The following is a 24,001-nucleotide window of genomic DNA, read 5'->3' as shown; positions in this document are numbered from 1 at the left end:
AGAAACCTGGAGATGTAGGGGTTTACACACACACACAACTTGAAAATTTATTGTTTTAAGATGCAACTAATATGGAATAAATAAATATGGAATATTTAAGTAAAAAAAAAAAAAGATGCAACTAGCTGGGTAGCAGTGCTGCACAGGTTTTGTCCCAGCACTTGGGAGAGGTAGGTGGATCTCTGTGAGCTCCAGGACAGCCAGGGCTACAACAGAAAAACCCTGTCTCGAAAACTAACAAACAACAAAAAGATGTAACTCAATGAAAAATACAAAATGGTTAGACAGTTTCACTTAAGGCCAAAATAGAAGGATGGATTGCAATGTGTTACCAGAGATGGGTTGGCATGCTGTCATTTGAGAATTTCTTCAGTTCTGGGTTTTTATCCATTTCCACTATTACCCCATCTTTCTCTCTCTCAAGGAGCTAGATGTTCAATTACTTTGTCTTTACTGGCCAAATGTGGCACTTGTGTGTTGGTCCACAAAGGCAGAAATATCAGCAATGGAAAAGGGAGTGAGGGTGGTCCCTTTCCCACGGGTGCTGGCTCATTCTGGCAGAAAGCATTGAGTGGAAAGATGAAAACAGTCTCAGGAACCCCCCTCCCTACCCTTCCCTAAAGAAAAACCAAGATAACAAGAGCCAAATGCCTTTATACAAAGGAACAGGTTTCCTTTAAGACTCTTGTCCTGGGGTAGCAGGGTCAGAGTCAACTTATTCTTTGTCAGCAAACTGTCTGCAGGTAGGTGAGCTAAACCCAGGGGCCCCAAGGTCAGTGTGGATTACACTGTGTGGACAAAGACATGCTCTGAGCTGAGCAGCGTGTAAATTTCATCTGCCCCATGTCATTTCTAGTCACAGAACAACTTCTTAGAGATGGATGTCATTTATTATGAAAAGTGCTGTTACATTACAGCCAACACTCCGAAACAGTGTTTTAACAAATGCTTGTCTTGATTACAAAGTAGCTCATAAATCATGATCCTTTTCAAAAGTAACGCCTGCTGAGTCACTTCACATGAATCAGGACACCGTGCTCAGCCTGGAGCACAGCAGATGAGACGGAAGAGCACCTGTGTTATCCGGACAGCTACCAGCGTTACCGCTAGGGTGTAAACCGACAACCTACAGTGGGATGTTTGTAAAAAAGCAAACCGTGAAAATGTTGCCATGTCACAATACTTTTGAGGTGGGAAATGCCAGTGTGTCTCTCCTTCCTTCCTGAGTTCAGTGTGAGGTTCAGGGAAGACCCACACTCTGGGCTGGGGCTGCTGCGGTTCCTTGCTTCCTTCCACATTTCCTGTCTTCAGTTTCCACACAAGCTTGTGCTCAGAAGCTCAGGAGCCTCCTGGGAACGCAGCTTGCCCCAGACCAGTGAGGCGTGTAGCAGCTCAGGGTCAGTGTTTGCATTCCAGTGGATTCCTATGTTCTTTTTCATCAGGAGGCAGAAGATCTTATTTGGACGCATTCCAGGACGCGTTCCATGTTGGAACCAGGGGGTTGGTGTCTCCTCACGGGATACCCTGGTGGAGGGGCTTTAAAAAGGTTAAAACTGCAGTTTAAAAATTCTTCTCCTTCCCCTAGCCAAGTAGCATGCTTCACATGTGGCTAGAAAGGGTCCAGGAAGGTAAGGTACAGCTGGCTATTTCAGTCTCAAGTAAAACCAGCTCCTTGCCAAGGGATGAGGGTCAGTGCAAATGGATTTGGACCAAGTAGGATCTTACAGATAGTCACCAACTTCGTTCATGTCAGCAGCTTTCTTGGACACTTCCTGTCACTTCACGGAGCGGAGAGCTTTCACTTCAGGAAAGGGTAACCCGGTTTCCTTTTCTGAGCAGGTGAACGGATCTTAGCACAGGCCAAGGGCTGTCTAACCTGATTCCTATTTCCTTTCCCAGCGTCCACTTGAACAATACAGTACGTTTTCCACCCTGGGCTCAGGGATCTAAGTATTAGTAAGGCTCAGAAATTACAACCAAAACAACATCAAGTCCATTCCAGTTTCAACAGTGTTCCGTGCCCCCACCAGAGACTCCAGACGGGGTCGCGGCCTCCACAGCAGATAGCCTGGCTCCCGTTCTAGTTCAGCCTCTCCCGCTGGATCTGGTAATAACACGCCTGCAGGATTCAAAACAAATGCAAATTCACCACTCTTTCCAGACTAGCCCACTTGTAATTAACAAGGACAAATGCTTACACACTTCCCCTCAATTCTAGGGCAAGGTGGTTCTCGGCTGTGCGCTCTCCTCACTGATTAGAACCAGGACATTCATTAGTGACTGGAAGTGTGAAGGTGCACAGGGAAGTGTGACCAGAGCTCCTCACTAGTGACAGGGAAGTGTGACCGTACCCAAAGCCAAGTGTGACTAGAGCTCCTTGGGACACCTTACTAAACAAGGAATCTGAGCAGCCCCGTACACGAACGTCAGAGTTTCCAGGGCTGCGTTTCTGAGGAGCCCCTTCAGTGACCCCAAAGTGCTTGCGTGGCTAGGAATCACAAACGACAATGATGGCCGCACCGGGCTGGCGCGTGCTTTCACTCTAGATTTCCTAGGCTTCATTGCAGGGAGTGAATCCCGAGTCAAACACACCATTGCCACATTAGCAACAAGTCACAGGAGCAGCCTGGCCCGTCTACCCCGCTATCAGCAGTGTGGGAAAGGGGCCCCACTGGAAACGCACCAGCACTGGCTAGGACCGGAATAGCCCTGCTGGTATTTTAGGCAGAAGCTGCGGTCCAGACTTCTGTGATTTTGGGTGAGTCTGAGCCTGTCCTTACGTAAATTTACTAATTTTCCCAGGGAGCACTTCACAGAAATACTAATAAAGTATTTGTAGACGTGTTACTACTGGCTTGCTCTTCATTCCTCTTTTTCAGTTTATATAACAGAAATAATAATGTTAAAACGTTTAAAAAGTTAAGTCAGGCCACAAACCTGATAGTCAGTTCTAAGGTTTTTGTCCATTTTAACAGGACAGTCTTTCCTTTCCTCAGCTCATCTCTCTACAAAGCACCTATAATTTTCTACCTCAGTTTACTTCCAAAACTGCTACAAACCACAATATTTTTTTTACATTTATTAAATAATTTATATTTTTCAACTTTAGTTTGCATCTTTCATTTCTGATGTGAAAACTGTATTATTGTATTGTTACTATGAACTACTATCATGTCCATTCATGTGACCATAGCAGACTACTTCATATTAAAAATTATAATTTTATAAGATTTTATTACCTTGTAGTAGAGGTCTGACCTGTCCTGATTCAATATATTATCATGCTTTTAGAACCAACAACATATATTCTAACTGTCTCTAGTCTACACTGGGAGGCAACTCAGACCCTGAAAGGAAACACGGTATGTATTTGCTTCTATGAGGATGTTAGCTGTTCAATGACAGACAAACAAGCTGTAGTCCATACAGAGGCTAAGCACAGAGTAAGGAACTAGGGGAGGGATGGAGCTCCCTAGGAAGGAGAAACAGAAAAGACAGTTAAAGATGGATGGGGTGAAGGGAACCAGAATGGGAGGATCCAATAGGGAAGGGGATAGAAGGGCATAAGAGAGGGATGTGGGGAAGGACAGGAAAAATCTGGGCCTAGGGGTCTTTTCTGAGACTGATTCTCCAACCAAGAACCATGCATGGAGATAACCTAGAACCCCCGCACAGATGTAGCCCATGACAGCTCAGTCTCCAAGTGGTTTTCCTAGCAATGGGAACAGGAGCTGTCTCTGACATGAACTCAGTGGCTGGCTCTTTGATCACCTCCCCCATGAGGGGGGGTGCAGTCTTGCCAGGACACAGAGGAAGACTATGCAGCCAGTCCTGATGAGACCTGATAGGCTAGGGTCAGATGGAAGGGGAGGAGAATCTCCCCTTTCAGTGGACTTAGAGAGGGGAATAGGAGAAGAGGGAGGAAGGGTGGGGTTGGGAGGAGACAAGGGAGAGGACTGCAGCTGGGACACAAAATAAATAAATTGTAATTAATAAAAAATTAATTAAAAAAAAACAACTAAGGGCCATTTGAGTCATATGGAAACCTAATACAGCAGAAGGTTCCTAAAACATTTATATGCTTACACACACACACACACACACACATATATATATATATATATATATCATGTGTATATATATATATGTGTATATATATATATATATGTATATATATATATACACATGATATATATATATATCATGTGTATGTGTGTGTATATATATATATATATATGTATATATATATGTACACACACACAAAGGCAATTTAAATAAAATCATCAGACAACAGAGGAGACGGAGCCCCAGCTGGACATTTCTAGTCCCCAAATGAAGCTTTCAATACCAGGAAAGGATTACATCTAACTGAGCTCTTGGCCAAAGGGACCCCATGAGAACCCACAAACAACTCAGGCTGCTACCAAGGCTGTTGGTAGCTCTTCACAGACAGTAGGGACCCACTGAAGACAGCACCGACACAACTCGCTGACCATGGAGCCGTCAAGCTGGTGTCCACCTTGAGCCTTCACCTCTACTGACTATTGTTCAGGGCACAGGAAGGCACCCTGCACACTACCCGAGAGAAAGGTAAACAGCAACCCAGATACAAGTCCTTTGATCTACAAGAGTGACCCAGACATGCTGCTGCAACAGGGTCGGTCACAGGCTTGTATCTGATCTGAGTTAAAGCCACTTCTTGACATGGAACCCCAAACAATGCTGCTCGGGTGGTCAGCCTGAACCTACACAGGCCAGGGACCCAGGGGAACCAATTACAACTGTTCTGCTAAAGGAACACAGCAATAAAAGGACTCCTAATGGCATCTTGCTATATTCATAGAGCTGTGCCTTGCTCAGCCATCACTGGAGAAGCTTTCTGCTAGAGCAGCTGGGAACAACTATAGAGACCCACAGCCAGACAATATGCAGAGTGAGAGACCTTGGAACACTAAGCCCTAAAAGGGATGTCTTATCAAATCCCTCCTTTCAGGGCTCAAGGAACTCTACAGAAGAGGAGGCAGAAAGAGTCTAAGTGCCAGAAGGGATGAAAGGCAGCAAGGAATCAAGTCCTTCTATACAGAATGCACTGATGTACACATGAACTCAGAGACTGAGGCAGCATGCACAGTGCCTGCAGGGGCCTGACCACAGGGGTCCTAGAGCTGAAAGGAGAAGTGGACACAAGCACCCATCCCTAGTTCTAATCAGAGGTGATCTCCAATTGAGAGCCACTTGCCAATGAAAAATTAGCTTTTTCCAAGGCGTCTCACTGAGAAAACAAACCACACTTAAGGGCAGGCCCCATGCCCAGCAGCAGATGGCCAGCTTTGTCTCATAATTTTAAGTCAGAGGGTTTTTTTTTTTTGCTTTAACTTTACAGTTTTTGTAATATGTAATATGACCTTGGCCAAAGTCAATATACATTATGGCTTCTAGTTTTGTGTTTTTATGGGATTTCCCGTGTGTGTGAACAAATGTGTCTCTACGTCTATATGTGTTTCTTGTGCTTTTTCTTGTTTGGCTGCTTTGTCCTACTCCAATTTGCTTGTTTTTAAATTTATCTTATTGTATTTTTCTATTATTCCTTAGATGCCTGCTTGATTTCTAACAAGAAACAGAAGGGAGACCATATTCATAATATATTGTATAAGAAATCTATTTTCTTTTAAAAAAGATTTATTTGTTTATTATTTATATAGTACTCTGCCTACATGACGGAAGAGGGCACAAGATCTCACTATAGATGGTTGTGAGCCACCATGTGGTTGCTTAGAAATGAACTCATGACCTTTGGAAGAGCAGCCAGTGCTTTTGACGGCTGATCCATCTCTCCAACCCCCCAAAAATATCAATTTTTAATAAAATAAAAAAAATACAGTGTATGTTTAATTTTTCCATAAAGGAGGAAGCAGGTCAGGCATAGTGGCTCACATTTGCAATTGTAGTCCTTGGAAGCTCTGGCAGGAAGATGACTAAGAGCTGCAGGCCAGGCTGGAAATGAGCAACCCCTCCCCAGCTCCACAGAGGAGAGAGTGCGGAGAAGTGGTCACTGAGTTACGTATAGTGTGGCGATGAAGGACAGAATCCTAAGACTTAGTCAATGAGACACTCACCTTCAGGGTGGTGAACATTATGCCTTGCTCCCCGTGCTGGAGATAGGGGTCCATCAGATCTTCAATGAGGTGAACTTCAGAGCCTAAATTCCGAATCCTGTCCCAGACACAAAAGATGGAAAGTTCACTCTGCATCCAAGGGGACCCTGCTTTTGAATCAACTGATCATGGCAGAGAAAGAACAGCTTAGCACAAGTGAAATTCTGTTCTGGTGGGAGCATCCCACTATCATCAATTCAAGACAAGAAGGTGTGGTAAGCAACAGTGCCAGAACAAACAACAATGACGTTTGGAAAAACTGGGTACCTGGCCCGGAGCACCACATACAAGAAGACAGGGAACAAGTCATCCATGGACCAAAGGAAGTCCTCCTGCAGCGACGCCAGGACGCTCTGGGAGATCTCTTCAAAGGTCTGCTGGATGACTTTAAGTTTGTCTGATGGAGTAAATGTTGTGCTATTGTGAAAAGAAAGTGTGAAAAGATATTGTATGATTTTCCCAATAAAGCCACTTCTTACTCATTTAAAAAACAGCAACAACAACAGTCCCGCTTGGTCATATGCCTCAGATTAGACACTCTAGGCAACCAGAGTGTGAAGGGGATCCTGTGTGACCACACAGCATGTGGGAAAAAGCCTGCAGCTGTCAGAGGCTCCTGCAGAAGGACCCTCACAGTGCTTCCTTTGACCCATTGGAGTCTCTGTTCTGAACAAGAAATTGTTGGTTAATTCCCATTTGATATCAACAGATCTCCAGGTGGGCTCCCATGCTTGGCACTTTAAGAGTAAAGCATCCAAATGTTTCCTGAGAGACTGTCTGATTGCCACAGTTATTCTGACAACAGAGAGTGGAAAGGAGACAAACCTAGCAAGAGCCTGTCTGGGGCTAAGAAGGAGAAGAGGACATGCGTTCTTTCTCCTCTCCCAGAGCTCTAGCCGCCACACTGATTGTGAGACTGTTCAACAGCATGAGGCATACCTGATCTGCTGCAGACACTCCACTGCAGATGCAAAGCAAGCATCCCTTGTGGCTGGCAAAACCTGTTTAAGGAGAATGAGAGTCAGAGAAGAGAGGCATCCTCTGCAGGAGGAAACTTAAGGATCCCACAGGAGGGCGCAGAGCACTGGGGGTCACTGAGGCTAATAACATGAGCACCGCTCATGTAAAGTGCAATAGATTGGGCAAGGAAGGGCGTGTTTGACGAGGAACCGAAACCCACTATACCTTTTTACTCTCTCCGAGGATTGACAGGGTTGCTGGCCAGAATTTCCTACAATGAAACAACAAGTTGCTACTATGAGATTATGGTAGATACCCCATATCTTTAAAAAAAGTGATGGTTATCTTGGCTTCTCGGTTAAAAATATCTTCTCAAGCTGGGTGTGGTGGTACACACCTTTAATCGAAGCACTTGGGAGGCAGAGGCAGGCGATTTCTGTGAGTTCAAGGTCAGCCTGCTCTACAAAGAGAGTCCAGGACCACACAGAGAAACCCTGTAACCAAACCAAAGCAAAAACACAAAATTGTTTTCAGAGCTGGAGAGATGGTTCAGCAGTTAAGAGCACTGACCGCTCTTCCAGAGGACCGGGGTTCAATTCCCAGCAACCACATGACAGCTTACAACTGTAAGTCCAAGATCTGACACCCTCACACAGATATACATGGAAGTCAAACATCAATGCACATGAAATTTTTTAAAAAATTAATTAATTTTAAATCAGTTCTGAGTTTCATGTTTTTATTTACTTTTTCCCCCCCAAATCTTAGTAAATATCCTGAAAATGGCTTAATAGTGTGAATGTGAATGAAAACTCCTGAGAAGAAGCTGTGTCTGGCTGTGAATGAAAACTGCTGGAAGGAGTCTGTCTGCAGAGACTGATGGGCTGACTGCAGTTTCAGTGCTGTGAGAGACTGGAATTTTGTAGGTTTAGAGGCTAACTACTTTATCTTGGGCTAGTTTGAGCCTTCTGGAACAGCCATTCCTGGATCTGTATCTGAAAAAACATGATAATAAATAAAAAACCTCTTAGAAACTATTAACTTAGAACTAAGATCGTGTGATAATAAATAATGATGTCTTAGAGGCTATTATCTTAGGAGAACACTTTTCCAGCAATCCAAGAGCTCAGAATGTCATGAAATAGCATCTTGGGACTATAGAATGCCTGTCCCATCTCAATGTATCTCCCTCTCTGGTGTACACATCAAAGCATTTTAAACTTGCCTTGATTTATAACCTTCTCCATTCTTTAAAACTATAAAAGCCCTGTAGAACTGCTTCCAGGTTGGAACATGGATTGAATTTGGGGTAACCTAAATCTGTATTCCTGAGCCATGTCATTCATAACGGCTCCAGAATAAACAATCTCGTATTCCCTTTAAGATGAGAGCTGTGTTTTTATGTTGGCAATATAATCTACTATATCCCAAGGGCTTTCTGTCATTCTGTATTCCAATAGCCCTGCGCTATAGCCCAGAATATTTCCTTCATTTACCTTTATCACATTTTTATTACTAAATTATTCCACTGGAAAAAAAAATGACTTCCCAATAAAAGCATCTACACATTTTTTGATAGTATGAATTCATAAGTCTCGGATGGGTTAGGGACCAGCTTTATCACACTCTAGATTAAAAGGATGATCATGATTCCCTAGAACAAGAGCCAATGGTCTGAGATTAAAAAAAAAAAAAAAAAACACAACAAAAAACCATTTAAGTCTGGAAATTTAAATTGCAAACGAGGAAAGAAGGATCGAAAGGCAAGGGACACCAAATATTTAAAGCAATTAACTTTTCTAAGGAATAGGAATATAAATTGTACATCTTTATTAGGTAAGATGAGCCATGTGGTTTATATGATGATGGAAGAAAAACATGTGCAGATGAAAACGCAACTTCATAACCATCTCCACATCCTCTCAGAAACGAAGACCATTAGTACTGCTATTATGCTAACTGGGCAGATGAGCAAGTTGGGAAACTACACACATATACACATAAGTAGATGCCAATAAATTCCAGCAGTGCTGAAGGACTTTCGGTTCTGCTAACAGCCTCGCACCTACCTCTGCACCCCAAGGAAGCCCAGGAGAGCAATATCCGGCTGCTTGTTTAGTCGAAGCACACACTCCCAGTAAACATCTTCCTCCCGGTCGTTATCCAGGGCGTAGAGCATGAATAGCGGTGGGTAGAGGCGAGGCAGCAGCACAGGAAGCAGCAGGCCAGAACTTGTTACCACATAACTACAGGCAAGGAAGGCAGGCCCATTAATGCGAGCGAGAGATGGAGCTTCCTCTGCTAGACGAGGCTCTCATGATGTCTCTGCAGAGTGCTGAAACACCTGGTGTGGACTGCTGGATGACTGGAAATCGAACTGAGCCTCTGTTGCTTCATCTTGAGGCTGCTCTTGCAGGGTCACCTAACCGGGCACAAGTCACCCTTGCTCGGCAGCCTGGCCACGTGTGCCTGCTCCTTCCTGGAGTGTTACCACTAGCAACCTTACAGGGCTCACTGGAGAAATGAGGAGCCAGGCCTGGGGAAAGAGCTATCTCCGAGGTTCTTCAGGAGTCCACGCAGCCTTCACCCACTTCTTCACCACCTCACCCAGCTCCACTTACCCTGGCTCTGGAGACTCGGATCTGGAATCCGACTTTCCGGTGCAGAAGGATCTCCTTCCAGCGGGCAGAGGAGCAGAGAGAGGAATTGTGCTGCCCTCTTCAGGAAGCTCAGGAAATAAGAACCTAGGTGATAATTGAAAACAAACTGGTAACTTCCAAGTCCAGAGCAGCTTCAAGAGGCAAGTATCAAATTGTAGCAGCTGATATACCTAAAGGCCTATGAAGCCAAACTGTATCATTAAGAACCTGTTCCAGCTCCCTGGGAGTCTCAAATGATGCTTCCTACAGAATGGGGATTCCGGTGACATTTCCAAAAGCATTCCTGAGCAGGGGCTTCATCCATCCAGTGACTAAGGAGTTCTCATCTACCTGAGGCCAACTTACTTCAACTCTAACCGGAAACTTGCATTAACTCTGAACATTACTCTCAGAATATAACCTCAAGTGAATCACAGAGATCTCAATGTGAATTTCAAAACTCTTCTAAAATTCAGGCTTGCTGTTAATTCTTTAAATGATAAGGGACAAAATTATGGAATATTTCCTAGTTTTGCTTTTCCTTCATTGATTTTTGCTCTCAGATCAGTTATAAAGTAGCAACAGAATAATTTTATGGTTGGGGTCACCACAACACGAGGTGCTGTATCAAAGGGCCAAAGATTAGGAAGGCTGGAAACCACTGCTCTGGGTTTTTATCTGTTACTTCAGGTATGTTGCTGGGGCCTGCAAGTTTATTGTCCCATTTATTTCAGAGACTTAAATCTTGACCTTTAAGGGCAGCTGTAATTTTCTCTACTTTTTTGTGAAGTTATATTTTGGCCCCCACTCTAATTTTATAGCTATAAAGAGAGTTCTTTTCATCATACATACCTAGTTACAGTTAGAGCTAAAACACTCCCATTGCAGTAAGCCTACTCAGAGACACACTGTTCCTCCAAACCTGACACATTCCAAATGTGCTTAGCAATTTTGAGCTTAGTAATAATATAAGGAAGTTTCTAAGGCAAACTCCTCAGTGACTCAATAGAGAAGTCGTTTGTTGGTTTAAAACCCAGCTCATAAGCTCCAACTTGCTGCTGCCTGAATGTCTTCTCTATGACAGTTCCCGGCTCATGAACCACTTCTCCTAGCCTCTCACTCCTTCCTGGTCAGTCAGGCACCCAGACCTGAACAGAGAGCAAGCACCTCACTCCAGCTCCTGCCTTACCGTCCTTACCGGTCTTTAAAGAGCTAATCACGCTATGTACGGCATGTGTTGTCTGTTTCTCCTTACTCTGGTTCGTGAGCTGAAGGAAAAATACTTCTCAGTGTTTTGCTTGGTTAAGAGACTGGAGCATTCAACCGACTCCTGCTGAGTAAATGGTAAAGTGCTGCTGTGAAGAGAAGGGACTGGACAGAACCTCTGAGTCCAGACTTCACAGTGAACTCTGTCTATTCTATGGTAAGGCTCTAGAGACATGATTCAGCCTGGAAGTTAAATACAAATAAGACTACTATGTTTCACACCAAATTAGACTTGGAAAACCAAACTTTATTTTACATTTGGTGAGAACATACATAAGGCAGGTAAACACCAATGGTAGAGTCCATCTTTTTAAACGTATAAGCATAAGCAATTTAAAAATGCACTTCACCATTCAGCCTACTTAAGGACCTGTAGCAGAAAGCCATCTTTCCTGAGGAATACTTCCTGTGGTAAAGGGGGACACGTAGGCACCTCACAAAGCGACAAGATCTAGGTTTAGGTTAAAGGTAGCCTGTGTTAACAGAACACCCTATGGCTTTTGAGCGTCAGCGTGCGCTCTTACCTCACCAGCTGAAAAATCCGCTTGAGATAGGACTTGATCTCCTTCACGGCCTCCTGCAGTAAGCGGCGGTTGGCCCCCACGCCCACGTACGTCATTCTATACACTGCGACCAGGGTCTCCACGAGCCTGCCCAGCGGATGCAGAGGGGTGTCACAGGCCTGAGCAGAAGCGAGGAGTCGGTCAGTGTGCAGCAAGAGCGCCAGCGCCAGAAGCCAGTCCACAACAAACCCTTCACAGACAACAACCAACTTCCACAAGGTCAGGGGTCAATCTGGGGTCAGAAAAATTCAAATACCTTTAACTTTCTGACCCTGGAGCCTACCTGAATTGTAAGGAGCTAGGGCTATGAATACTTGTGTTGAGACAGGTCTCACACTGTAGCCAGTGAGAGCAACAGTCTATATCTGCTCTTCTTCAAGGGAACACTCCACATGCATTCTGTGACATTTTATTTTTGCTTCTCTGTTTATATATCTTAAGGTTTTTAAAAGTCACGTGTGTTTGTCTGATGCAGACACTCACGGAGCTCAGAGCCTAAGAACCCTGGAGTGCAGGTGTGGGTGTGGGGCACCGTCTCTCCAGCACCTGCTCTTACTGTTGTTTGTTTTGGAGAGAGGGTCTTGGTGTGTAGCCCAGGTTGCCCTCGAACTTGTGATTGTCCCACCTTAGCTTCCCAGGGGCTAGAATTACAGAAATGTGGCACAGCCTGGCTGAAAGAATTAAATTAACAGAAGTTAAGTTTAAAATGTTGGGCTCTTTCTTGTGATGGTAGTCTACATCAGGAATTCCATTTTGTCCATTTTTTGTGTCTAAAGTTTTCTACTGTAGAAGAACTAGGGACGATGTTGGTTACAGCAGGGGATTATAGCTAACAACACTGTACAGCTCAAGATTGGCAGGAGAGGACTTGGATTCTCATCACAAAGACACTTTACTCGGCAGGGGGCAGTTGAAGATTTAGCAAACAAAGCAGAGAAAGAAAACCAAGATTAGCTTAATATCTGAATAATGATTTTGCGTGTTTCGGAAGGTTTGGAGGTAGAGTAGAGACGAGACAGGGTTTCACGTAGCTCAGGCTGGCTTCACCTTTTAGCAGATGGCCTTGAAGCCCTGACCCTCCCGCACACACCCAGCTCTACAGCTGCCGGTCATTTTGACTTGTCTACCTTTATTAAATACTTCTTGATGTCGTCATACTTCTCCACAGAGAAGGCACCAACATGCTGGGGGATGTACTCCAAACTCTCCAGTGTCTGAGTCTGTGAACGGCTTAGTGTCTCTGGGCTGAGGAGGAAGAGGAAAGGGAGAGCATCTGTAAATGTGTGCCTGTAGCAGTCACCAATGGAGGAGGAAGTGGAGCACCTGGCACAGACCCCATCTTGCTCACCATAGCTGACCTACGGTAACTGAACATGTGATAGCTGACCATCTACAGCCCTAGCCCAGGCCCAACACACTCATCAATAGCAGCTGACTTACTAGTACATAAATCTAAATGGCGTTTGATGTTACTTTGTGTTAACTCTAAGAAATCATGAAAACTGTTCAATTTAAGGTACAGCACTGGGCAATTCATAACAAACTTGAATTGAAAGTTGGCACCAGCCTTGCCAATGAAAAGAAAACACAATAAGGAATGAATTATAAATAAAGGAATAAACAAACAAATATAAATAAATAAACAAACAAACAGATAAATAAATAGATAGATAAATGAATAAATGAGCAGAGAAATGGATAAAAATGGACTAGAGAGGCAAAGCCTTCTAGGCCTCAGCAGGGAAGCAGGGATAACTACAGGGCAAGGCCGTGCAGCTCGGTTCCAGTTTACCTTTAACGTAGGTCCTTATGTCAGCATATGCCTAAGGTCAAAATTTGAATTTTCTTTAGTTGCTGGATATTGGAAAGCAACTAACAGATGCAAATGAAAAGTAGCATAAAACTGATTTTAAAAAATCAAATATATGCAGCTATGTACAAAGATCAAACTAAGCACTTTTTGATATTTTAATTTTTTTTAGATTTTACTTGTATGAATGTTTTGCCTGAATGTATATATGTGTGTTTGTGTGTGTATATCTATATACACACATATATGTGTCTGTGTTCATATGCCTGCAGAGCTCAGAAGAGGGTTCCAATCCCCTGGCCCTGGTGTTACAGACAGTGTGAACACCATGAGGTGCTGAGAATCAAACCTGGGTCCTCTCCAAGAGCCACAAGCGCTCTAAGGCTGAGAAATTCAGTTCAAGTGCTCAGTGATGCTGTACAAGCGAGGGAAGGAAAAAGGCTGCTGGAGAAATGGAGAAAGGAGAATGAAAGGTCCACCCTTAATTCAGTGTTTGGAAATGCTGGCCCTTCTCTCAGGGCTTCAGGCTTCTGCTGAGGCTGCGTGCACACACATACTACACTCGCGGCGGCACACTGGGTGTGATGCACGCTCTCTCTGGTCATGTTCAAGGTTGTTCTCTTTGTAACTTGACTGTGAGGCTTCTGAACATGATCAGTCTGTTTTTAAGAGTTTGCTTAGCTCCTTGAATTCACAGGTTCACATTTTACCCAATGCTGTGCCTTTCTCAACCATTGCTTCAAAACAATTTCCACACCACATCTTTATCACTGCTCCTCTTCTAGAATCCTGGTGGAATTGTGATTTTTGTTTTGTTGTTTGTTTGCTTGTTTTGACCCTGGTCCTCTGGAAGAACATACAGTGCTCTTAACCACGGAGCCACTTCTCTCGCTCTTCTCTTCTCTTCTCTTCTCTTCTCTTCTCTTCTCTTCTCTTCTCTTCTCTTCTCTTCTCTTCTCTTCTCTTCTCTTCTAGACTTCTCAAGGCCCTGTTCACTTCCACCCAGGTTTTTCCTGTGCTGCTAAGAGCGATAGTTCGCACTGACTTACTCCCAAGTTCACTGTTTCTCCCCTTGGCACCTCGGTTCTGATTCTGAGCCCATGGTGAGTTCTTTAGGTGACTGTAGTCTTAAATCTGAAACTTGAATTTGGTTCTTCTTTAGGTCATGTTTCTTTGATGATAATTTCATTTTAACAACTATTTCAAGCATGACTGTGACTGCTCAGCAGAACATTTCTGCCATCTTTGCTTTAAACCCCAACATCAGCCACCTGCAGTCCACGCCAGCAGATTCTCCAGTGAGCTGAGGCACCTCTCCAGCACAGTGTTTTGACATTTAAGAAAATAAGCTCAGCAATGAAACCATGAACGCCACAGCACTAAAATGATTTGTTTTCACAAGGAGAGGCTGGAGACATGGCTCAGGGGTTGTGTGTTCACCAGTATTGCAGGGGCTCTGCATTAGGTCCCAGTGCCCACACGGGGTTGCTCACAACTGCCCAGAACTCCAGTTCCAGGGCTCCCAAACTCCCTGGCCTCCACAGGCACAGACAGTCATTTACACACACACACTTAAAAACAAATCTTACAAAAAAAGAAGAGCTCAACATGTTAATGAGCACAGTAAACAGAGTTCGATACAAATTCAGACTGGATCAAAAGCCCTGTGCGCTGTAAGGAACACTTGTCCTGGGCACAGCCCTTGCTCGCCACAATCAAAAGAACACATTCCGTGCATCAGTTCTACTGAGTGCAGGAAAGTTTCTTCCTAAGTGGCCAGAGTCTCTAGGTGCCTGGATCAATAATCTGAGAATATCTAAATGAAAAATGATGCTAACAGCACAAGTGTGGCAAACAGAGGAGAGGGAGGGAGGGGTGGAGGAAGGGAGAGGTGGGGGAGAAGAAGCAAGTAAGAGTGTGTTGGCACAGTGCCCCATGCTGTAACACACATGAACAGACACTAAAGTTCAAGATCCTGGGGAGAAGAAAACTCTAAAGAACTTCCTAAGGAAAACTTCCTTTTTTCCTTATGACTCTTCAAGGTTTGAAAAGAAGCCTCACGACTATCACCCTTCCCTAAATCTAATCAATAGGCCGTGGGCCACTCTGGGCCGTCTTCACCCAAGTGTGAGGTGTTATTTCTCCGTCAAGCTCTTTTTTGGAAAGTGGTTTTGCAGACGGCCTGCAATGCTAGGGCTTTCCTTTCCATCAGGTTGCGAGGTTGCAGAAACCAGGAGGGACAGAAGAGGCCACCAAGCTTGGCACACCAGGAATTCCTCCCACCCACATTTCTCCCATAGCTGGCAGGGCTGCAGTGCTGTGCAAAGTTCATGGCCCTACTGTCCCGCTTCCCCAGTTCACCTTCTGTAATTCAGCTGTGACTGCCGGTGAACTTGGCCCCAGGATCGGCATATACAAACACGTTTTTCTTCCCTCAAATGAGGTTCTTCTAGGGACAAACCGGTGCAAGCCGCCCACATGCACCCTGGCTAGGAGCTTCCCAGTTCACTGACTCTCAAATCGTGTTACATAGGACATTTGTGGCTGCCTACAGCAAGCCTGACTGCTGCCTGGTTTCCAGCTTCTGACTTAACACGCTCTGCCATGCTGTGCAGGTGTGTGCTCACCTGTCTCTGTGCTGGCGGCGATTGGTGGTCAAGGCCACAGCAATGTTATCCCATGCTTTCCAAACTTCCCCTTGGCCTGGGCTCTCACAGCCCAGCTGGTGCCAACATTCATCAAACACTGCTCTCCATTTCTCATCAGCGGCCACCGCCAGGTTTCCCAGCTTCCTGCTGAAAAAGCCACACCAACCTTTATTCATCACCACCTTTGTGAAAAACTATCCCCGAGAATAAAAACTTTCTAATATACAAATTAAAATTCTTTTGTGACCCAAACTGCCAACAGGCCAGTGGGAGTTCTATCTCAAGAATACTGGAAGAAACTTTAGAAGGGATTTATTTAGCTGATTACTGTTTAATGTGGTCACCAGACACTAATATGTATGCATTGTTATATATATAATGACTCTACTGTTAACAGACTTCTGTTAAAACAATGGCTTTCTGTACGTCAGACATTTTAAGCTGAGGAATGTGAAATGCATTACATATCGGTTTCTAAAAATACTTCAAAGACAAATAAATAAAAAGCCAGCATCAATGTAAATGCAGTTAAGTTCAGTCAGGCGTGATGGCATGCACCTGTAGTCCCAGCACTCGGAGAGGCAGAGGCAGGAGGGTCTCTGAGTTTGAGGCCAGCCTGGTCTACAAAGTGAGTCCAGGACAGCCAAGGCTACACAGAGAAACCCTGTCTTGAAAAACTAAAAATAAATAAATTTTAAAAATGCAGTTCTCACTGGAATACGGAGTCTGAAATGATACCAAAATGTCAGAACATGGTTCAAGAATGGAGATGTACGAGAATTCTGAGTGCCTATGAGAAAACTCTAAGAAAACAAGACAAGCATCTGGTGACCTCAGTTTCTTCAAAAACACAGAACTGTTTTTGGAGTGTGTTTTAGCACCCCTCCTAGGTGTAGTGAATGGGAGTGAGTTTACTTCAGATTATCCATTATAGCTGGGCTGTTGACATTTTTATATGCCTCCATACAAACAAACAAACATGTTCCTGCCATGTGTAGCTTGTCCTTGTGATTAAACACCGTACTCCTGTGATTCTTCTTATAACCTGTCTGACACTCTGAAAAGGTGGGCTGTCGCATGACACTATTTTAATCAGCTCCATTCTCCCAGGTCCCACAGCCTCTAGAGTGGTAAACACCAAAATATAAAAGTTAAAAAAAAAAAATCATCCCCCCCCCCCAAAAAAAAACCAGAACACAGTGTGTAGTGCACAGCTGTAATCCTAGTCTGATCAGGAGTCTGAGGCAGGAGGATTAAGAACCCAAAGTTTAAGATGGAATCAGTAAAGAAAGACAACCCAGAAATTGGGAGAACAAATTATACTTGGATGTTTTGACTTTTTCCTCACTGCTGCAGGTTGTACTGGGGTGTGTGTGTGTGTGCGCGCGCGCGTGCGCACACACACACCCCCACATGTGCATGTACGCGTTGTGCTTCTATGTGTGCATGTGCGTGTGTCTGAGCTCTGCTTGAGATTACAGGTCACAAAGTTTTTCTGTCACCTGCATCTGCATCCTCCCCAGCAGGATTATTCCACATTTGCAACTTTTAAACACGTGTGCGCTGTGGCGTGCTCTTTAGGCCAGGACTACAGATGTGGCCTTCCATGCAGGTGGCAGAGAACATAACTTCATGGAAGTTAGATCTTGTCTAAAAAGAGCATCTTAAATTTTTAATTTGCGTTACAATATTAACCTGCACCCAACACACTGCACAGAAACACTAAAATGTCTATGCTGGTCAAGTGTGTGCATGCCTTGATACCTGGCCACTGCAGCTGAGCGCTCCTGAGTTACCACGCCGTCTGCTTCAGAGCCTCACAGAGCAGTCAGAGTCATATCTTCCAACATCTTCAGACAATGCACAACCTTCACTATATATTTCTTACATCATATATTATGTGCTTAAGTCAAATTGAAATGTTTTTATGTCATAGGTCATATAACAATTTCAAGAAAATCCTGATATAAGTCCAAGATATAAGGAGGGAGACATTAACATTCCCTATTTCCTTTTAAAATCTTACGACCAGCTAGTACAATTTACAAAATCGGGGTGTCCACGTATGTGGATATTTAAGGAGGTAATCTATGGTAGAATTTTTGTTCTTGCTGTATTTTCATTTCCAAACATTTGTTGAATCTTTGTATAAAAAGAAGTTATTTAAACAAACAAAATAAAAGTTTTAACATAGAAAAAAAATATATTAACCTACTTTGATGAAAGCAAGACAACTGGAAATATTCAGTAATTACTCCAGAGCTAGTACTCACAAGGCTTTGGGTCTGTCTTTATCACTCTCATACAGGCTAGGTTTGAAGTAGGTTCCAGTGACTTTTATCCCAGATCCCCATTCTCCACTAAAATAACCTTCAATATAGTCTCCATTTGGCATAGTCAATGTTCCCTGGGTAAAGCAAACAGACGTGGAGTTAGAAAAGTGTTTAAACTTAAAAAATTAAGTGGAAAAAAATAGTACTAAACACTTAACACTTTCTTTTTTAATTTGTTCTTTGCCAGCCTCAATTCTGATAAACAAAAAATGTGTGTATGCATATGGTCAGAAAGATGTGTGAAAACAATTCATGGGTAAAGAGAAAGAATTAACAGGAAATGGAAAGTCTTCATTGTATGAAACACACACACTGAATGGCAATCACTGGCCACTGCTGAAGCCAAGCTCAGGAGGGACAACGTGGCTGCTACCATCTGTCTTAGAAAGTACTTATGAGCCTAAGTCAGTAATCCGAAAGTCTATTTTAGGAAACTAGGGTGAGGGAACAAATTAAACGCAACACAAGAAGGAAGAACGTAAAGTCAGAACAGACGTCAGGGAAGCAGAAGACTGAGCACTGAGGGAAAACACGCACACTGAATCAAAGCTGTTTTTCTGAAAACATAAAAAAAATTAAGTTGAGTATTGTGGTACATTCCTCTCGTGCTAGCACACGGGAGATGGCGGCAGGAGGACCAGAAGTTCAGGTCATCCTAGGCTGTGAGTTTATGGCCATTAGTCACAACAGGCATCAGTGGTCACGGGAGAAGGTGCTAAGGCAACTGAACAATGATGCACTCTTTAAGAAATTTTTAAAGTCAAGAAAAGTACGTGAGAGAGTGTAAAGAAAGAACAAAGTTGTTTTCCAACCTTTCCACTAAGAGTCCAGTCATCGGAAAACTCTCCTTCATAGATAGTATCATCTTCTGAAAGCAAAACCCCATTTCCCTGCGTGGAGAAGCAAAACAGGTCACACCAGACTGCAGAAGCTAAAGTGTGGCACACAGCCACACCCCCAAAGCCTCCCACCATCTGCAAAGAAGGAAACAGTACCAAGAGTCACACAGGGCCAGGCCTGGTGGCTCAGGAGGCACAAGTTTCCACAAGTTACAGGCCGGGCATGTAGTTATACTGTGGGTCCCAGTGTGGCTTGGGTTACAGAGTGAGACCTCATCTCAAAGCAGCCAAAACAAAAGGAAAACATTAACTACAAGCCCTTAAAGGTCAGGGGTGGAGGAGCTTTCCAGAGCCGATACGAAGCACATATATACTGCACTCACTGTCATTTTATTAAGGTGGAAGTTGCCTTCGTAGTACAGCCCAAACTGGGTAACTACCACTCCGTTCCCTTGGCATACATCATCTTGCCACATTCCCATGTACTTTTCTCCCCTGCGCAGAAATAAGAAAGACAAGATGAAAATCTAGTGAAACCAGGACACAGTGGAGAAAAGCTATTATTCCACAGGATCTGAATTACACTGGGGTTGAACTGGCGCCATTACTCTAGTCAAAGTGGCTCACTCCATCTCCTCAAACAGAAGACAGTGTATCTCAGTCAGAGCAATATTCATGCAGGAATATGATGCTGTTTTCTACCCATCGGCCTGAAGACACTCTACATACTTCCTTGATAACTTCAGGGAGTGTAATGAAATCAAGTAGGATGGCATGTGCCTTTAAATCCAACACTCAGGAGGCAGAGGCGGGCAGATCTGAGAGATCAAGACTAGCCAGAGCTACACAATGTGACCCTGTTTCAAAATGAAATATGTAATTAAAAGAGGAAAGCACAAACTTAAACTATAACTGAATCATTTTCCTTCCTAAAAGCTTGTCATAAAAGATTTAATTTTTATCCACCACAACCAAGGAGGTTCTTGCTATCTCCACTAAAGGATGAAGTACGACTTGGGTATGGTGGTCCATTACTACAATGCTGCCTCCTGGAAGGATGAGCCAGGAGCATCAAGGTCGAGTCAGACTAACTTGAGAGCAGGACCTTGTCTCAAAGAGAAAACACAAAGACAAAATAAGGCAGGACGTAGCTAAGTGGTGCTGTGGTCTTGGAGCACGCGCAAAGCCCTGGGTGGAGAGGGGAGACGGGTAAGATGGAGGCAGAGAAATAGAAACAACTTATAAAATCATACAGGTCGCTGGACACTGTAGTGCATACCTTCAATCCCAGCACTCAGAAGCAGAGGATCTCTGTGAGTTTGAGGCTAGCCTGGTCTACATTTTTAAGTCCCAGGCTACCAAAGGCTACACAGCAAGATCTTGTCTCAAAAACAAACAAACAAACATACAAAACAACAAAACAAAACAAAAATTCTATAGTTTAACAATAAAAGAGGTAGAATTATTTATATTTTATCTATTCATCTTGTGTGTTTGTGGAGGGTGGGGGAAAGAAGGTACATGAATCCCACAGCACATGTGTAGAAGTCAGAGGACAATTCCTCCCACCACATGTGTCCTGGGATTGACCTCAGGTCCTGAGGCCCAGTGGCAAACACCTGTACCCACTGAGTCATCTTGCTGCCCCATAAAGGTAATTAAAAAAATAATCACATTATGACAGGGCCTGGTGGCACAAGCCTATAGTTCTAGCATATGAGAGGCAATGTGGTGAGAGGATCAGGAGTTCAAGGCTAGGTTTAAGGCTATCCTCAACTCCATAGTGAGTTGGGCTATATGTGACCATGTCTCAAATAAAGAAATAAACAAAAAACCACACACACACACACACACACACACACACACACACACACACATACATACACACACAAATCCTACATTATGAAACTTAAGGTGCATACCATATAGGAGGGTAGAACATTAAATCCAAAGTAAATTAGACAAACTCAAATATGAGAGCAGAAGAAATGGCATTGCTCTCTAAGGCTTGTTCCCTGGATTTAGGCAGGTAGGCACAGTTCCTGGTTTGTGCACGTACAAGAAGGTGTGCTGTGTTTAGACAGCATTCTCTGTCCAGCCCCCACACTCGTACTGTCACTGGTGTCTCCCTCCATTCCTACTTTCTACTGACTCTCATTGAAGATCTGGCAGGCATAGGATGTGAGACAGTTGGTAGAATGCTCGCCTAGCTTGCACAAAGCTGTGGTTTGAGCCTCAGGACTGTGTAAACCAGGCCTGGTGGCACATACTGAAATCCCAGCACTTAGAAGACACAGACTGGAGGGTCAGAAATTTAGCTCCATCCTTGACTATAGAAGGAGTCAGAGACCACCTTGGGATACAGAGCTGATCTCAAATAAAATTAATTGATTAATTAAAAGATTTGGTAGCATTTTTGAGGCAGTAAAAACTTTGTATGTGTAAAAATGTAGGAAAACAGTACCTATGTAAATTCTGAATGACCCTGACTTTGTGAAGAAGTAGCTTGTTGTTTGGAAACAACAAAAGATGACAAAAAAAAAAAAAAAAAAAAAAAAGATAGATAGATAGATAGGTAGATAGATAAAACAAAGACAGGCAGGCAGGCAGGCAGACGTCCTGACAAACGTTTCCTTATGCTAAGTCCTCCTTTTCTTCTCACTGGCGCCGTGGGTGAAGTGAACTAAGCCTTCCTCCGTGGCCCAGGCTGGCCTTCGCTTCCCTCCGCTGAGATGACAGGCGCGCACCTCTAGGTGCACCGTCCCAAACTGGAAAGTTTTCTTAATGTTGTCAGACTAAGCTGTTTCAGTCAACTGCTTCTTGGTCTTCTGGCTAAGAATAAATGTAAGGTGTTCAAGTCTTCATAAATGTCTTATGATTTGGAGGGCTGGAGCTAGAGAGATGGCTCAGCAATTGGGAGCTTGTACTGTTCTTACCTAGGACCCAAGTTCAGTTCCCAGTACCCATGTCTGCAGCTCCCAACACTGGTAACGCCACCATTGGATAAGGGCATCCAATGCCCTCTTCTGCCTCCTCAGACCCTGCACTCATGTCTACACCCATGCATACACTCGCACACGTACATACACACATGCACACACTCATACACACGCACACATGTGCGCGTACTTGTGCTAAAACTAAAACTAAAGAAAGAGCACGAGGGGGTAGGAGCATCATCTTCTCGTTGTGCACTCTGAGACAGAAGCAGAGCACAGTACCTAGTGATGTCATCAAAGACGCCATATCCTGCCTTCTTATCCATCACCCACTGGCCAATGAACATGCTGGGAGAAGAAGAAGTCAGCTTTCCACTCCGGAGGAGACCGTGCCCATGGCGCATGTTATCTTGAAAACAGCCTTCAAACACTTCACCAGAGGCATAGCTGTGGTTGGAAAGGACACAAAGATAGCATCTACATTACAAACTGCAGGAAACACAATTCAACGCTTTTAAGGGTAGCTGTAATTATTTATTATTATTATTGAGCAATAAAAAAATCAAAAACCTTCTGGTTTCAAAGACTAAGTTTCAAAAATTAAAGGTAACATGAATAATATTTTGCATTAACATGAAGAATTTTGTGTTTAGTCTCTTATGGGAAATGAAATAATGTGCTATCAATGAGAGGGAAGAATGTAAAAAGTTTTGTCCAAATTAGAATCAAGTAGAAAAAATTAGAGTTGTAGGTGAGACTTGTGTAGAAAGTCACGGTTTATTCAGTAGGTACAGAAAGTTTGCACACAGTGTTGGTTATTTAAAAAGACAGACAAAACGCCTTAGAAGTTCTGTCCACACAGGCTTTAGCTTTACGCAGTGTGTTATTACCTATAGACACCCTGGCCACACATTTTCCCCTCTTTCCAATGGCCCACATAATGGTCTTCTTTGTTGAGGGCCTTGTTTGGGATTCGGTATTCACCGTATCTGCCAAGGAAAAGAAAAAGCCTAAGAAGATGCTCAGGTGGCACACTCCCCCTTCGTATGTACTTATAAGTGCCTTCATGGGAGCACGGAGAAGGCTCACCTAGAGGGAAGGGGAAAGCGGGTCTTGGTTGAAGCTGCGTCTCCCAGCTAAGGCACCTGCAGAGCGTGAGGTGTGCACCCCAGGCCTGATCCCGAGTCACTGCCGAGGCGCTTCCCTCTAAGCTAATGAAAAGCAGGGTATCCGTGTCCTCGCCTCTCTGCGGCTAACTCACAGCATCTCTGTGCTAAGTCACGGTGTAGAATGGCTTGTGCACCCTCTAGCCAGTAGGTTAAAGTAGATTATACATCTCCTTCCATTCTAAACCTACTATGAGCTTGAAATCACAAAATCTGACATTACCACATATGTACACTAACTTCTCCAGTTTAGATATCTTTTTATGGTAAGACAAATTTCTTCTTTAACAGGACATAAACTACTTAGCTGCTATGCTACCTGCTGTCAAGCCTGGTGGCCTGAGTTCAAATCCTCAGTATTCACTGAGGATTAGTGAAGGATAGTGGAAGGAGAGAACTGGCTGTCAAAGTTATCCTCTGACCACACATACACGGGACATGGCACATGTACACATACATGCACACAAACAAACATACATACATATATACTGAGTGACTGAGTGTGATAAAAAAAAAAAAAAACAGGACAAATATCCAAAATTGATGTCAGTAGAGTATCATCACAGTAACATCACTGAAAATTTCCCCTTTAACTGGTAAAGAAATTTGAAACTACTAAAGCTGGCCTAAGGCTGCTGCTCAGTGGAACAGCACTTGCCCAGCATTCCCAAGGCCCTAACTAT

General features: G+C 43.8%; 1 protein-coding gene across 3 annotated transcripts in view; it reads right to left on the bottom strand.

The window, feature by feature from the left end:
* Positions 1-868: 868 nt before the first annotated feature.
* Als2 (alsin Rho guanine nucleotide exchange factor ALS2) overlaps positions 869-24,001 on the bottom strand; it is a 75,016-nt gene continuing 51,883 nt past the window's right edge. For all 3 annotated transcript variants that reach the window (XM_055616449.1, XM_055616448.1, XM_055616450.1), the window contains 15 exons: positions 23,043-23,141; positions 22,435-22,599; positions 19,597-19,708; positions 19,187-19,264; positions 18,315-18,448; positions 16,021-16,188; positions 12,711-12,828; positions 11,545-11,702; positions 9,737-9,859; positions 9,185-9,361; positions 7,341-7,386; positions 7,095-7,156; positions 6,423-6,572; positions 6,117-6,213; positions 869-2,119 (listed from right to left, as the gene is read on the bottom strand). In XM_055616449.1, coding sequence (XP_055472424.1) covers positions 2,081-2,119; positions 6,117-6,213; positions 6,423-6,572; positions 7,095-7,156; positions 7,341-7,386; positions 9,185-9,361; positions 9,737-9,859; positions 11,545-11,702; positions 12,711-12,828; positions 16,021-16,188; positions 18,315-18,448; positions 19,187-19,264; positions 19,597-19,708; positions 22,435-22,599; positions 23,043-23,141 — 1,726 coding nt within the window. In that variant the 3' untranslated portion in view covers positions 869-2,080. The remainder of the gene's footprint in view (positions 2,120-6,116; positions 6,214-6,422; positions 6,573-7,094; positions 7,157-7,340; positions 7,387-9,184; positions 9,362-9,736; positions 9,860-11,544; positions 11,703-12,710; positions 12,829-16,020; positions 16,189-18,314; positions 18,449-19,186; positions 19,265-19,596; positions 19,709-22,434; positions 22,600-23,042; positions 23,142-24,001) is intronic.

Source organism: Psammomys obesus, unplaced genomic scaffold, assembly GCF_907164565.1.
Source record: "Psammomys obesus unplaced genomic scaffold, mPsaObe1.curated_primary_1811, whole genome shotgun sequence".
Lineage (NCBI taxonomy): Eukaryota > Metazoa > Chordata > Mammalia > Rodentia > Muridae > Psammomys > Psammomys obesus.
This window is presented reverse-complemented; position numbering and strand designations above follow the sequence as displayed.